The sequence below is a fragment of the Chaetura pelagica genome, unplaced genomic scaffold (assembly GCF_000747805.2).
Source record: "Chaetura pelagica isolate M959 unplaced genomic scaffold, ChaPel_1.0 scaffold228, whole genome shotgun sequence".
Lineage (NCBI taxonomy): Eukaryota > Metazoa > Chordata > Aves > Apodiformes > Apodidae > Chaetura > Chaetura pelagica.
Genome location: NW_009954225.1, coordinates 114999 through 130797, shown reverse-complemented (window position 1 = coordinate 130797; position 15799 = coordinate 114999). Strand labels below are relative to the sequence as shown.

The following is a 15799-nucleotide window of genomic DNA, read 5'->3' as shown; positions in this document are numbered from 1 at the left end:
AGGTAAAAGTGGGGGGGGGGGGGTGTGTGAACAGGAAAATAATATAATGATCAAACCGATTAAATTAATCTGTGGGGCCGCCTCAGTTCTTCCTAGGCTTGCTTCTGTCTCTGGAATGTAGCATCATTTTAGCCTCTTTGGGTGGGAAGAAAAGCTGAGTCCCTGAAGGTGTGGCTGTACCTCTGTAATCTGAGAATGCTAGATGCAACCCAGCAGCTTTGAGAACTGTTTTCCTTAATAGCCTCTTTGAGCCTGCAGAATGCTAATGACAGGGTTTATTATAACAACAAACGCTGAAGGGGACAGATAATGTTATGTGGAGGCAGAAGCCACATCCAAAGCCCCAGGGTTCACATGAAGGGCATTCCTCCTGACAACTCTGACACATGAAATGCGCAAAGCTTTGCATTTCTGCATTAGAGGCAGAAACATCTGTTCCAACATAATAGTGCAACTGTCAGAACCAGCCAGGTCAAACAACCATGTGCTTCTACTGCTCAGGTGCTGACAGTCTAGTGACTGTCAGCTTCTTATATGTGCTCGGGTTTACCCATTGCTACTTCTACTGGGTAGCTACAGTAGGAAAACTTTCATCTTGTATGTTGCAAGCTAGTGAGATTTCAGGTTCTTAATACCTTTTTCTGGAAAGGAAGCAGTGATGTGGAATGGGAGCAGGTCCAGTGGCAGAGGGGGCTGTGAGCACTGTGGCTCAGACATACCACTGGTATTTCCTTGCCTTACTGTTAGCGTAATGCTGGCTGCTAGAATAGTCACCTACCTGGGGGTCTCCTTGCCTAGTGAGCCTAGAGCTTCAACAGTGGAAAACCCCTGGTAAGTGCCAGTGCATATGGAGCCCCAGTGGCTGAGGCTGCCTGAACAGAAGCTGTGTCTTTTAACTAGTTTTTTAGAAAATAAGCGCATGACGTATTCCTTATGATAACTTTGCTATAGATTTGGCCTCATAATCAGAGGAAAGCTTTTTTCTAACTTCAGTTTGTGTAGTTACCAGGAGATTTGACTTTGCCCAAAGTACAAAATAGGAATCCCCAGAATGAAAGAATACTCAGGTCATACATTTAAGACCTGAGGCCATACCTAGTTTTTGACAGAATCTGTTAGGTTGGCATCTTGCTGTCTTTCAGAGAAAAAATGCCTTCATTTTAGCTCTAGGCAATTTTTCCCACATTGTGCAAGGCCTTCATCATCAAGTAGTTTGAGAAGCTTTTCATGTTTACATGGTTCTGTCACAAACAAATGTCAAGTCAATCTTAGTAACTCCATGTAGGTAAGTTCTTTAAGTTTCTTCACATTTATTGAAAATATTTTCTTGAACCCAAAGGATACCACTGTTCCACAGTCCTGGCTACCAGATTTTCCCTTTTGGTTTGAGAGTGCTGAAGTATGATCTAGTAAGATCTTACATGCCGAAAGAGATTAGAAGGAAATTGTGGTTATTGAAGGCAAACGCTTGTCCTGGCCTCAACAGAGTAAAACCTCCAGTTTCACTAATTTCTGCTCCTTTCAGGGAATAACAGACCACGGAGTGGAATGAAGAAAACTCCACTGTAAAGGTTCTTTCCTGTGGGAGCACTGTGTGTGAGGTTACCAAAAAAGTACTTTCTGTGTCTCTGTTCTACATCATTGTGTCCTAAGATCTGTGTCTTCCTGGAACTCATTTTAGCTTTGTCAGGTACCTGATGTCAGTAAGGATCACTTTTTCCATGTCATGGGCTGTTGAATGCTAAAATAATCTGGATCTGTAAGAGGAGTAGGATATCTGTTCAGGAGTTTGGCTTTCCATCCAGTGAAATTATTTAAGATGGTACTCTGCATTCTCTGGGTCACTGGCTGGATGTGCCATATGCTGAACTTTCAGCTTTTCTCTTGGGCCATGCATATCTCTGCTTTCAAGGCCCTCAGGAATTATTCTTTGCTTGTGTTTGCATCCGCTGAGGGATTACTGACAGTTTTGAACCCTTTTCCATTAATTTATTGGCTCACCGACTGCTACTGGAGGATGATTTGATTACTAAAAGGATAGAAGAAACCTGAATGATAGAAGATGATGATTGCCATGGGCATTCCCAGGAATTTTCTAAAATTATTGTCAGACCTGTACCTCTAAAACATTCTTGAATATATTTCAGTGACCATAGAATCTCTGGTACCAAAAGCCCATCTGAGCACTCTCAGCCCAGTCAGAGGTAAACATCCTGATTTATGATGTCCCAAGGGGCTAGAATTGTTTGTGCCATTTTGTGGTTGTACTGTTATGATCTTGTGCTGTAGCTGTTCCCACCACTTTTTGGAGATCAGCAGTCCAGATCAATTTTACTAAGAAGCATTTGTGTTTCTTTATATGTATGTACAGTGATTCATTGCCTTGGGATATCTGTAGATGGTGTGAGGTCCTGGCATGTTTCTGGGGTGGATGGGAAGTGCTGTCTTCCTATTAAGGAAAATACAGCAGACATAAAGAATTTTGTGGGCTTTGGGGTTTCGTTTTACATTACTTTAAGTGAGGCCAAGGAAATATGTATATCATCTTGGAATCAGATTTTGTGGAAATTTAGAGTGGAAAATAGATTTTTTCAGTCTTACAATCTTGCTTTGTATAAAAAATAAGAATTCAGGAACAGATACAAAAATTCTATTCTGAAATATTTTCTTGTTCACTTTGCTAGATGCAGGAATTTTTCAGCCTCACGATGGCTCAAATTTGGGTTCAGGAACCAAAAACTGCTGAAACTCACAGTCCTAGCACACCTACCTAGATGAAAATACCTCTCCATGCACTGGCAGCAAGACCGACAAGAGGGAGATGTGGATTTCATGTCAATAGTGGTTATGCCTGTGTTCTGAAAGATTGGGTATTGCTACTGAGGAAGGTCAGGAGTGCTCAAGATGTGTCTCAGTGCATGGACTAGTCTGGAAGTGCACACCAGTCAAACAGCATTGTTGCTCCAGCATATTGCCTGTTGTCCCTGTGTCCCCTCTCCTGTCAGTACAGATTAAAGACTGGGGTCTTGTTTACTCTCCAGTAGAGTGCATGGCTGAGCTGGTGCACACAACAGCTTCTTAGTTTGTCTTTGAGCTTGAACACAGAAGAATAGAGCTTAATGGCTTCCCACTTGCTGCCAGAGTAAATTGACCTCTCAGGGGCATCTCTTCACCTAGTGGTATGAGGATAATGCAGGCTGTGTACAGAAAGAAAAGAGCAGGCTTTCTGATGGGACAGGGCCTGGGGCTTTTCATCTGGGGGCATTTAAGTGTGTTAGGCTAAAATAGAAAACAGGTGAAAGAGGCCTACTCCCTGTCATGTGACTTTGGGCTAAGTCTTCCTTGCAGCATAGCTGGCTGATCTTAAACCTTGGAGAGTGAATCATGTTTGCTATAGTTGCTCTTGGTGATCAGGTCTCACATACCACCAAGCTCTTTCTGTGACAGTTCCTAGAAAAGAGGCAAGAGAGCTGACTCTAGGGAGGCTCCTGGTAGGGTTCTGTACCTCAAACCCTCACCCTTCTGCCGTTTTTATATTTTGCACCTAGCTCAGGTGGAGCCTGTAAGTCCTCCTTGCCCCAGACCAAGTCTTTCTCCTGGCCTAGCTTTTGGATAGCAGCACTGACATCTCCTAAGCCTTTTATGTACATCACCTGAGTGGCTTCTGATTGATCACATCTTGTGAACCATCTAATATCACATGCCTGTTTGTATTTCTGTGCATCTGTTTTACATATAGCTATTCATCTGCTCTGTTTTCTTTTGCACAGTATTAGCACACGTTTTTCACATGCAGAAGTAATTCATTGCACTGGGAATGAGTAAAAGCTCAATGAGTAACAATGAGTAAAGGCTCCCTGTGAAGGCCTGTACGCATGACTATAGTATGAAAGACATACTAATCACTCAATGAAATTAAAAAGATTAAGGCCCAGCTTCAGGAAATCATTGGAGCAGGTTGACTGATTGAAAAGGGATTCATCCATGTGTTACAGTAATTTCCTAAATACTAGTCTTAATCACTGCTCTGAGGAAGGGTAACTGAAGATTGACAGGGGGTAGTGATGGTGTGATGTGAGCAGCTGTTCATCAGCTCACTTCTGGAATGCCTGACACTGTAAGCTCTTAAACTGGCACGAGGAAAATTATTTTAACATTACAGATTGCCTTGTAGGTTGCTTATGTTTATGGCTTGTCCCTTTCTTCCTGAAGGATTAGAAAAATACTGGCACTGCTTTTTGCTGCTGAGGCTGGGACTCAGCTCGTACAACATTGCCCACATGATATGGGTACCTAGGCTGAACTTACTGTATACACTGCCCCTACCCTCATCAATAGAGAAACCCTTCTCTAGAGTCTGAGCTCTCACTTACAAGGGGCAGATGACCCTCCCTTTGGAAGCTCCCTTTTTTTTGCTGGCTGGAGGCAGGGAAGGACGAGTGATTTCCCTCTTGCCTTCCCTTTGCACATGCCTCTCCTCTGTGTTAAAGTTTTGAGATAGCAACTAGGTCTGGCACACTGTATATGTGGGCTTCCAGTGGCTAATTTTACTCAGCTACAAGGTTTAATTGCAGTCATTTATGCTCCTTTCTGCACCTGATCTTTCACTGACATGAGGAAATTCTCAGTTAACTGCACCTGAGGCTGAACCATTGGCAGCTGCAAACAGTGGTAGGTTAGATCCACATAATGGTCAAGCTTTACTTTTTCTGGAAGACCGAAGTTAGGCCACAGAGCTGGGATAAAATCCAGTGACGTAGGTGGGCAAGGAGGGTACCCAATGGGTGTGGTTAAAAAGTTTAATTTGAGCTAGGTCTGTTTGTGCTCTTAGTCTCCTGGGGAAACTATGTTGATAAAAATCTGCTCAAATGATAACATTCAACTTTCATGGCTTGAGCTGGTTGTTCATTATCTCTTTGCTGTTGTGGTGTGGGAAACTGGCATTTTGTGCTCCAAATAATTTAATTCATTTTTGAGTGAAAATCTTACATGTCTTGGGTTTTAGTTCCCTCTTAATCTCATAACTGATGGACTTCCCTTTTTATTTTCTTACTTTTCTGGCTACTAGAAAAATTCTTGTGGTTTGATTCCCATTTATTTATTAAGAATATTAGCAGAAAACAGTTTTTCTGAACTCCTCATTTTTAGAACTGCTTACATCTACAGAGGTAAGGAAGCACTCTGATAAGTCAAACAAATGTTTTCAAGGAAATTAGGCCTGTGAGGGACTGTGTAAGGCCTCTGTTGTCCACCTGCTTCTCAGCAGCTTTGTCTGGTGAGGTGTTACAGTGATGGTGCAGAGCATACAGTCCTTCAGGAATAAATCCTGCACCTTTGAGTTACCATTTATTCACTATGGTGCTGAACTATGGGCTGACTAGCAACCACTTCTGCCTGAAAATGGAGTTGAGACATAAATCACAGAATTAGGGAAGAGCTAGCACTGTTCTGAAACTTTTGTCAACACAACTAAGTTTCTATCTGCAGTGGCTTATAGTAAAGGAATGAAAGTGGTTGATCTAAGTCATTGGCTATCAAAGCCATTTTCCATTCTCAGAAATTGGGTGATTCTTAGTCATTTAAAAATTTTAGTGATGTTGACCAACATCTCAGATAGTGCCTTTATAATGCTAGACTGTGTTAGAAGGTTGCACACACTGTGGCCATATTTTTATCTGGTTTGCACCACCACCAGTTGTAGACTCAGTGCTGTTCCTGAACAAGTGTCTCCAACTTCATCTCCCACTTCCCTAAGAAATCCACAGTGGCCTGATAATGCAATAACCAGTGGGACTAGAGTAATTTCAATCACATCTGCATTTTAGAAAAGCAGAATGTGTTAACTGAAGTGACCCTGGGAAGATTCAGCAAACATTCATTAGAACCTGTGTTTCTGGTGCTGGTGAGGAGTGATAAAGCACCGTCTGCCCCAAGTGTGACACACCTCCTGGGATGAGGAAAGACTTTGTTGTTCTTCTGTCTCTCTTCCTGTGCTCCTTCAGTTCTGATGTAATTTTTCTCTTAACTGCAGGTCACTTCATGGGCAACAACACAGTGATTGATGTTTTGAGGAGAGAAGGGTACGAGGTAGAGCACACCCCAGCTGGACAAGCCATCAGCAAGTAATGCATGCTTTTATCTAGCTGAGCAGCCATCGGGGGGTGGGTTCACAAATAATCATGAAGAGGTAGTGGCAGCTGGAAATATACCAAGCAGTTAGCTGGGCTCCTTCTCTCCTCCCCACCAGTCTGCTTTTCTCTTCCATGAGCCAGTGTGGAAACAGGATTTTATTTGGTTACTTTTTTTGGTATCTTGTTTGGGATATTTATTTGGTTGGTTGTTCTTTATTTTGCTTTATTTTGATAAAAGCAAAAATATTTCCCCTCCCACAAGGTTTTAATTCTTAAACTAACAGCCTTAGAGCATGCATGCTTGGTTCATCAGATCTGGATGCTGTCTTATACCACATAGGCTTCGAGGCTTCTCTTTCCTCCCTTTTAAGTGTTTGACTGCCCTGCCTTTTATCACTCTCCTCTTACACTGCTATTTTTTATTCTTTCTGACTACTCTTGCTCAGTCTGGAATCTGACTGCCCAGAGTCCACCCAGCCTCTTTGCTAGCTCTTCCCATGACCAATTGCTCTCATGTTCCCTGCTCTCTTCTGCATTTTTAAGCCAAGGTACTTGCTGTGCTGGTTCATCTTGCAGCTTTGCTTTGGGACACACCCTTACAGCTTCTTTTTATCTCTCACTGAGTGCCTTTATCCATCTCCATGGTTTCAGTAACTACAGAATACCAAATAACCTCCTCCTCCACATTCTGCTGAGAATTGTGTGTGTTCCTGACTCACCTCTTCCTGGACTTTTTGCCACTAGCTTAGGCTCTGCAATCGTCCTCTCCCCCTTCTCCAGACTCACGTCAAACATGGGGTGTTCTGCCTGTCACACATCCTCACACTTCTTTATGGTCAGTGCTAAAAGGTTTGATCCCAGTTATGGTTCTGTTTCCCTTCTATCCTCTGTGCCAGGCGTGCTGTCCCTCACTGCTTACATCTCTGTTCCTTCTCCCCCCATTTCTCACATGGGGCTCTTGGGCAGGGCAATCACTTTTGTGCCACAGATTTTTACACACTTTTGCTTTCTTTTTCAGACCATGAGATTCAAACTCTGGCAGATCATGGTCTTGCTATGATTCTTGACATATATCACTAACTCTACTTACACTGAAACAAACTGAGCCAAGATTCATCCCCACGAGTACCTTAATGCAACCCCTAACCCTGTTGCCACCAATTAGGGAGTTAGTCTGGCATGCAAAAGCCCACTGTGCTTAAGCACAAAGTGCTAGCCAATTCAGTGTATCAGTGGTTACAGGGATAATAAAAAACCTGCCTGCAGTGATATTTTTCTGGTTTGCTTTTTTTGTTGTTGTTTTGGTTTGGGGTTTTTTTTTCCTCCCATAATATTCTTAGCTTAGGTATCCCTAAAAACAGACATAGCAGCTTCTTAAGCTTAAAAAAACAGCCAAATACATACTCAAGAATAAACAAAGTCCTGCACTGCAAGGGGGTAGCTGTAAGGAAATCAAGAGCAGACAACTGTGAAAAGGAGGGATAGATCCTCACCTATCAGGACTGTAGGCATCAATGATACCCAGGGTAGCTGGGCACCCAGTTCTGTGACTACATCATGGGAGTTCATTGTCCAGCCAGAGATTCTTTGGCATTTGAAAGCCCTCAGTTTGGCATCGGTAGCATTAGATGCTCTCTTCAGGACTGGTGGACAGAATATCTTCCCTGTCGTCTGGATTTTTAAGCTGAGTGAAGAAGCTACAAAAATGGCACTTCAGTTTTTAATTTGATAAAAGGTCTTAACATCTCTGGATTATTTGGAAACAGATTTAAGAATATGAAACCAAGTTTCAGGAAAAATGTGAGTTCTGAACAGGAAGAGTTTTTTTTTCAGAGTCCTGGAGGAAAGGTGATGGAGGGTTTCAGTTGGTTGCTATCCTAGGCTTTTTCTAGGGAGCACATATTGTGGCAGTCTGTGGCAAAGCCAATGAACATGTGAAACCATATCCAGCTACTGTCCTAGATAGCAGCGCTGCATACAGTCCAGTCAGGACTCACGGACTATTTCACAGGACAATATTGAGAGAGGGAAAAACTGGCAAGTGGCTGCTTTGAGACAGGATTCAAGTGGGTGTTCTACTGTTGGATACTCTAGAGAATATTAGCTGAGTGGTCTGAAAACCTAACCATCCTAAGAGGATGGTGAAGTCTGCAGTTGTCTGCCCTCCCTGCAACGTGACATTGTGCCGTAGCAGCATAGTCTGCTGCTTCCTGTGCTCTGGCTAAACCAAAGTCCCTTCTGAGATATCCTGTAGGTATCTGTGTGTAGGAAGACAGAAAGGTGCAGAATCATTATGCTTGTTTTCCTGTAACAGGCAAGCTGCTGGGATCAGTCACACAACTTCACCTGCAGAACGGGCTGCCTCAGCTGTGCTGCCCATCTACAGGGGGAAGTGTCGCAGGGGGAAAGTCAGAGATAGCTCAGTAAAGAGGCAGTAAAGATACAATCTTTTTGATAGGCTGATAAATTAGTTAATATATGACATTTGCTGATTCTTTAATACTGACATGTTCACTCATAGCTATTATACATTGAGATAAGCAACACGATTTGAAATATAATCAAAGGGTTAACATTAAACACAAAGGGTGCAATAAAACTACAAGGATTGACAAGACTATATTTGATGTAATATCTAATTCAAGGCTCCAGTTGCAATCGGTAAACACCCAAGTAGAGGGTCTCAACAGTGATGTTCTCCATAGTTCCTCACTCTTTCTAGGACGTGGTGATTCTTACCTGCATCGCGATGCATGGCAATTAGGGTTCGTTAGCCATTGTTGAAGCTCATTTCAGCCATTGACACAGGTGATCATGTTGCAAGGGTTTTCTTATCAATGTCTGATTCATACCAGTAGGGGTGTGTAATGAATCTTGCTATAACATGTAGTTAGATTGTAGCAATCTGTGTGTTGTGACAACAGCTGAATAGTTAAAAGTTGCATCCCATAATTTTAGTAAAATTACGGTATTTGAGTGATTGTGTGTACCAACATCAGTGTTGTCTGTAATACAGATTCACAAAGGGTTCTCAAGCAAAAAAACCCACAAATTTCCAACCTATAGAAGTATAGTTTCAGGAGTTCTATCAGGATGTACTTCAAAATGACAAACGTTTTGTTCAGTGTCAAGATAAACATCCTGGGCCTTAATGGCAGTACTTGCACAAATGAATCAGTGTTGTTTCTGTACAAAACAGGCATCAACATTAGCAGTTTCCCATTTCTTCCTGGTTTGCTTGGCCCATACTCTGTCATCTGACTGATAAAGTACAGTTCTATGGTGACTTAATCCCAGTGCAATGATTTGGTATATGGTATATTACAAAGCACTGCATATGGTTAAAAAAGCTGTGGGTTTACTTCTGGTGGGGTCTTAGGTGAATTTTACTAGATACTATCAAGATTGGACATCTTCTTCTAATTGAGTTGCATTTTCCCAAATTACCTTTCAAACCTCTGTGGGTAAGGTGCCCTCATCACCTTCCCTTATAATTGCTAGGGTAGTGTATTGCACCTGTAACTGAGCTTGGATACAGCTAAGAGCTACAGAAACGTTATTCTGGGTGACACCAAGTGCATTTACTGTTAGTTGGTGGTACTTTTCATTAATTCTTTCCCATTTAGGTAATGGAATATAATCTAAAAGCCATTGACTAATTCCTCGTGTCAACAAAGAAGGTCTTAATTGGATGTTCTAGTTTATATAAATTGTTGCTGAGCTTCATCTGTTTGCCAAAACTTCAGCATCTAAGCTGTTTGATAGTCCTAATCCTGCTCCCAGACTGCCAGTCACATCTCGCCTTGCTTGTTTTGAAGAGTTGAGGGTTCACCTATGCAACCATGCTAACCACCCCATATAGGATGTATTTAGAAACGGTGGACTGGTAGCTTTAGTTGCAGATACATTAACCTTCATTGATAGTTCCACTTGCTTAAGGGACCATGATAGATTAAGTAGCACTTGTAGCTGGCCTGTATATTTAAAAGGATGGGGTCCAGTTTCAGAAATCTGTGGGGATAAGTTTTCAACATTCTTATCAGGGGTCTCAAAGGCAGGAGGATGCATTCTGAGGGTTAAGGTAGCTTTTGTTGTGCTGATATAAGTTACCCCATTTTCACTTATGGATAAATTATATCTTCATGTGCATACTATTTATCTTTCAATATTTTCTTCTAATGTAATTAGGGTTGTATTTCACATATTATGCCTATATTTCCCTCTGCCAAGTTTATGTGAATTGGCAGGAGTCCTAAATTTGTACAATTGCAACTTGCTTTGTTAGTGACTGTATTTGTAATGCACTCAGGCTTAAGCACAATTACAATAATTACTATATTTATTAGTTCAAGTGAAGTTAGTGTCTCTATTCTGTGCATTGGGCTTTTTGACATTTAAACCAGTTCATGTTGCAGGTGATTACGCCTGCAAGAACTTCTGATGATTGACTTGGTCAGGGTGTTTTGATACTGTCTCCAGTACTGTTCCTGGAAAGTGAAATAACACAAGTCTCAGTGGGGAGACCATGAACTGATTACACCTTCTAATGAGTGGATAGGATTAATTAACCTAGCATTAATATGATGTTTAGCTCCACTGTTGTCATTTGTTTCAGATGTTTTTGTAATGTAACAGGGTTTTAAAACAGCAGGGGCTCCCCTTATCAATGGCTTCATGGCCTGAGGATCTACAGGAGTTGAGACAGGATCATTATCATGTTCACCCCATCATTCATAGCTTGAATGTAACAGTAGTTTTTTGTAAAAGTAGCCTTTGTAACAGCAGTAGAAAGTTTGCTTAGTGATCATATAGGGGCAGCAGTGGGCTCCTCTCTTTCTCCAGAGTTGCTCCCTGTCCTATAAGCTATTTGGTGTGTGATAGAAAGTGGTTCACTGTTGGGGTCTGGTACCCCTGTTAAAAAAAACCCTGGTCCCCAGAAGCCATCTGCTTTGTCTCTGTTTAGCATAGGATGAACTCCTTCAGTTAAGGAGCTCTCATGAGGCTTTTGCCCATGTTTTTCTTGCAAATTGGCCAGCTAATGGCAGTCCTGTGGATGGTTCTTGTGGTATTTATTTGGTTACCTGACTGGGGACTCATGAGTTTTAATAATAGGTGCCACCTTAAACTCCAGTTCATCTAACTCACTCTCTTCATTACTCTCATTGCTAAATCCTGGTCAGGGTCCCCCCACATGTCTCTGTTTCAGTCTTCCAGAGACACAATTAACTTACTGATCTTTAAAGGGTCAGAGGGATTGAAGCCCAAGTTATCACGAGTTCTAGTTTTTCCTCTACTCTTTTTCACTTGTCCTTACCCAGTTGTTTCTGCAACTGTTCTATTCAGAGAGATAACATTTCTTGTTGCTTTATTTGTTCAGCTTCATCTTGTACCTTCCTCGTTTCCTTTTTTGTGTGTTACTTATACTGACATAATTGCATATTATTCCCTTTTTTTTTTTTACCACTTTCAGCATCCCTCTTGGAATATTTAACTTACTATCTTACTTTAACTATCCCAACTTTTGCACATCCAGTCTTCAGAAAATTGTGTAGAAGGGCTACTCTGTGCATCTGTAGATAGTGATTGAATCCACCATCCTGCCATCTATGCCAATTTTCTTGCAAGAGAGGAGTCAGCAATCACTCAGACAGATCTGATCTAGTAGTTAGTTTATTGAGTTCTAATTAGTAAATTTAGCTATGTAAAATGTTTAATAAGTACAGATGGATTGGCAGTCAATAGTCTACTATTTACTATTCTTGAAGTTATTGTGGGATACAAAGGTTATTGCTTAAGTTTCCTATACATATCTTAAATGTTACACACATGCAAAACATGTCACTTACCAATCCATGCATGTCTGCTGTCAGGTAAGGGGTCTCTCAGTCTCAAGGGGTAACTCTGAGGGGCATTCCTACTAAAGGGGAGATCATGTCCATGCAGCCAGCTGCTACAGAGGGAGAGCTCAATGGGCCTAGATGGTTGCAGGTATTTATAGTGTAAAGTGGTCAATTTTGTGGTCAGATTTTCTTCCATGTTAATGCAGTTTCAGCCAGTTACCAGCCCAGTCTGAAGCCAAACCAGAGTTTTGTTGGGGTTTGGTGCTGACTTCTTACTGGTAGGCTTACACAATAGAATTAACTTCAGTTAGGCTTACTTGTTGAGCATCTGCCTGGACCAAAGTTCAGTAAGTTAAACCAGGGAGTGCATCCATCACAGAGGGTTCCTTCTTGGTGCTGCCAAAGGCAGAAGAAGTGCTCCAACCACACAGCAGCAGAAAAGACAGTTTATAAATAGTGCCACAAGTTCAATCAAGCTCCAGCTGTCTTTATTTTGGGTTTTAACTGTTGTTCATTATTTTAGAATGAATATATACATTGTAAAATATTAATCACATAATCACAGCCATAATTAAGGTGCTTCATGACTCCTTCCTTAGCTGCTGTACTGAGAGAGGGGATGAGCCTTGGGGAAAAAGAAAGACACACATTTGTGTGCCTTTTCCTGTGGTTGCTCAGTTGGTCCAAGTGATTCTGTGAATTACCTGCAGGAAGTGTTGCAAAGGACGTTATGTATATGACTGTTGTTAATAATGTTCTGATGCTGCAGGTTTATCTGAATAAATGGCTGGCCATGCAGGATAGAGATCATCCTGGTGGTGTCTGTAGCAATGCTGAGCTCCAGCATGGTAATGCTCATGAGTTTAGTAGGGAAGGCTTCAAGGCAGCAAGGCATTCTTATCTGTTAGGTGTGGGCTGGTGCCCACTCTGTGACTTTCACAATTAAGGAACAGATACAATTAAGAGAAATCGATGGAAAGGGAACCATAAGCAGAGGACCTTGAAAGAGATCAAATCAGGTCACTGGAGACAACTGCTGGGTGGCAGGAGGTGGTCACTGTGTAAGACAGAATTAAAGAGTGGGTGATGTGAAGATCACAGAATCACAGAACACCAAGAGGAGGAGAGCCAAAGGTTGCAGACTTGGAGTATAGTTGAGGAGATTTTGCTAGCTCTAAGTAGAATGAAACAGCTTGAGTAATCAAAGTGGAGACGATTGTTTGTTTCTTTGATATGTCATGATCACAGGAAGCTGAGTAAGCATAGCCCTTAGAGCTTTTTCTGGAGGCTTGACTGAATGGTCCCTTGGGATTCCAGGATTTGCCTTGTGAGAGAGTTTGTGCATGCACAGTCTCACTGCAGTATCTCACTTGCTGGAGCTGCTTTGAAATTTTAGATAATACTGCCAACCTAATAGAGGATCTGTGCAGCTCAAAAGGTGAAGGGCCTATAATTATGTGCAAAAGTTCATGTATATGTTGTCAAAGAGCTGCGATTTCTCAGCCTCCTCCTCACCATATGGATCTCCATACTTGTCTGATACAACCCTTTAAAACCACCATTTCATGCTCCTTTGTTTGTTTATCTGAGTGGCAGGACAGCATTATCTTATTTTTGCAGATCAGCACAGAGACAGTACATGATTACACTATAAGTCAATGCCGGAATAGTGAGTTGAACTCTGGTTTCATGTGACAGACATGTCCCCTGACCTGATGTTTTATAAAGGCAATGCATTCACTGCTCTACAGCATCTGGCTTTATGAAAGAGAAAATGAGATTATGGTGAACTTGGCACTGCCACAGCTAGCCTGCTTCCAGTTGCTGCAGACTAGATGGCCCAAAGGATTGCTTAACAGTCTATTGAGCTATCAACTTCAAAGGCAATTATTTGCAAGAATGTATTTCTGTAGCTGTGACTACAGTCACTGCTAAGTGACCAGCTCATTACCTAGTCCACCACTGAGAGCTGTTAAACCAGGACTTCCTCCTTCATCAAATGTGCCTTAGTCATCCTGGTTCTACCCCTCTCCCCTGTCACCCAAGTTAGTTGACTCTGGGCAGGAATTCTGAGTGGAATAATCATAGTCTGTTCTGCAGTATGTCACACAAGAGTGTGGTTTGACCTCCTCTGAATTTGAGAGTGATTCCTTTTTTTAATTCTTTCTAGTTATACGATGTTATTCCCAAGAGTTGTTTCACCCTGAGCCAGACTTTATACTTTTCTCAGTTCCAAATTACCTCTTTTCCAGAGCTTTTTTCATTGAAGAGAACTATTTTGATCAGAATATTGACTTAAAGAAGAGGGGGCGGGAATGCAAGATAGATCAGGGAGAAACACCTGTTCTATATGTGCTCTGATGGTATCTGTGCCAGGATTCTGCCTCAGAGCCCTTTCAAGTGTTATCTGTGTTTCTTCCTTCTTCCAGCAGAAAACCCCCCAAAACCTTGCTAGCCTTTTCATCATCAACACCAGCACACAGACCCTATGTTGTGTCCCAGGAGCTCCCACTTGCATTGCACCCCCAGAAGGAGGAGGATGAGGAAGAGTTCCTGCCTCACCTGCTGCTCCCTGATGGCATCGATGTTCTGGAGAAAGTAGACAGGAAGTACAAAAAGAAAAAGAAGAAGCAGCAGAAGAAGCAAAGACTGCGACAGTTTAATGACCTTTGGGTTCCCCTTGAAGAAAGGTAGCTATGGCTGGGAAGGGAGGAGGGTTTGTCATACAAACTGGTCTTTAACTTAAACTGATTAATCCAGTATGCCAAACTTAGGCAGGGGCTAGATGCATGATCAGGGCAGGATCTGACTGTCCCTCACAGTGATTTTTGCTGAAACATTTACTCAGGGCTGCTTGTGCTTTTAGTGACAAAATATCTTCTTCTGCATGGTTAGGTTTCTGGAAAAATAGGTATAATACAAGGGGAAGCCTTATCTAGAATTTTGAGCTTGGGCTTGAGGGATTTGGAGCATATGATAGTCCTCTTTACCACAGAAGGCTGCTTCCAGTGGTTGATGGTGCAGATCAAAACCTTGGACCTTCATCCAAGCGCTGCTGCATATATGGAAACTGTTATATCTGGCATATGGCCTCCTTGCGTTTGGACAATATTTATGCAGTATTTCTAGTCTCTGTATTTTTCCAGTCTTAAAAAAACATGTGACCCCCATAACATTACTGGAGAACTGAATAGGGGGATGACAAACTAATGGACAATGGAGTTAATGTAAAAAATTGAGTGTGTTGTGAGGCAAAAGTTCACATGTAAGTCTTACTTCTTACTTAGAGGATCTTACTCACCCACAAGAAATACAGTAGCCTGCAAAAAAAAAAGCACCAGCTTCTCCCTGACTAAGCAGAATTAGTCCTGTGTATTAGGAATGTGTACGTAAATCTTTCCCTCCTGTCAGATAACACACAGACCTGAGTCTGCTCTCTTTTGCATTTTGTGTTTCTCTGCCATACTCAGGCTGAAGGCATTTTGGTTTTATGGGACTGTGAGTAACTGGACAGGTCAGGATGATGGAGAGAAGCCAGCAGTTCCTGAAATGAAGCCTCTACATTCTTTTTATTTTCTCTTTGAAGGATTTTTTTCTTGCTCCTCAAGGCACTGAGTATGTCAGGGTTCTCCCTTTTCTATCATGTTCCCTGGGTCCCAGCTGTGAGTAATGCATTGCTCAGGCTGGCTGCAAGCAGGTGCAGCAGCTGTTGTTCTGTTATAAGCGTTCAGCCGTTGTCAGAGTTTTAGACCTCTCTGCTTTTTCTCTTTTGCAGAGTGTTTTTGTGCTGTCTTTCTGCTCCTCCTTCCAGCCTACCTGTGAGTAGTG

At 42.0% G+C, this 15799-nt stretch overlaps 1 protein-coding gene across 1 annotated transcript in view; it reads left to right on the top strand.

The window, feature by feature from the left end:
• The window catches only part of TRABD2A (TraB domain containing 2A), a 74344-nt gene that overhangs the window by 55061 nt on the left and 3484 nt on the right, over positions 1–15799 (top strand). The window contains exons 5-6 of the mRNA XM_010003539.1: positions 6032–6122; positions 14401–14661. Of these exons, the coding sequence (XP_010001841.1) occupies positions 6032–6122; positions 14401–14661 (352 nt within the window). The remainder of the gene's footprint in view (positions 1–6031; positions 6123–14400; positions 14662–15799) is intronic.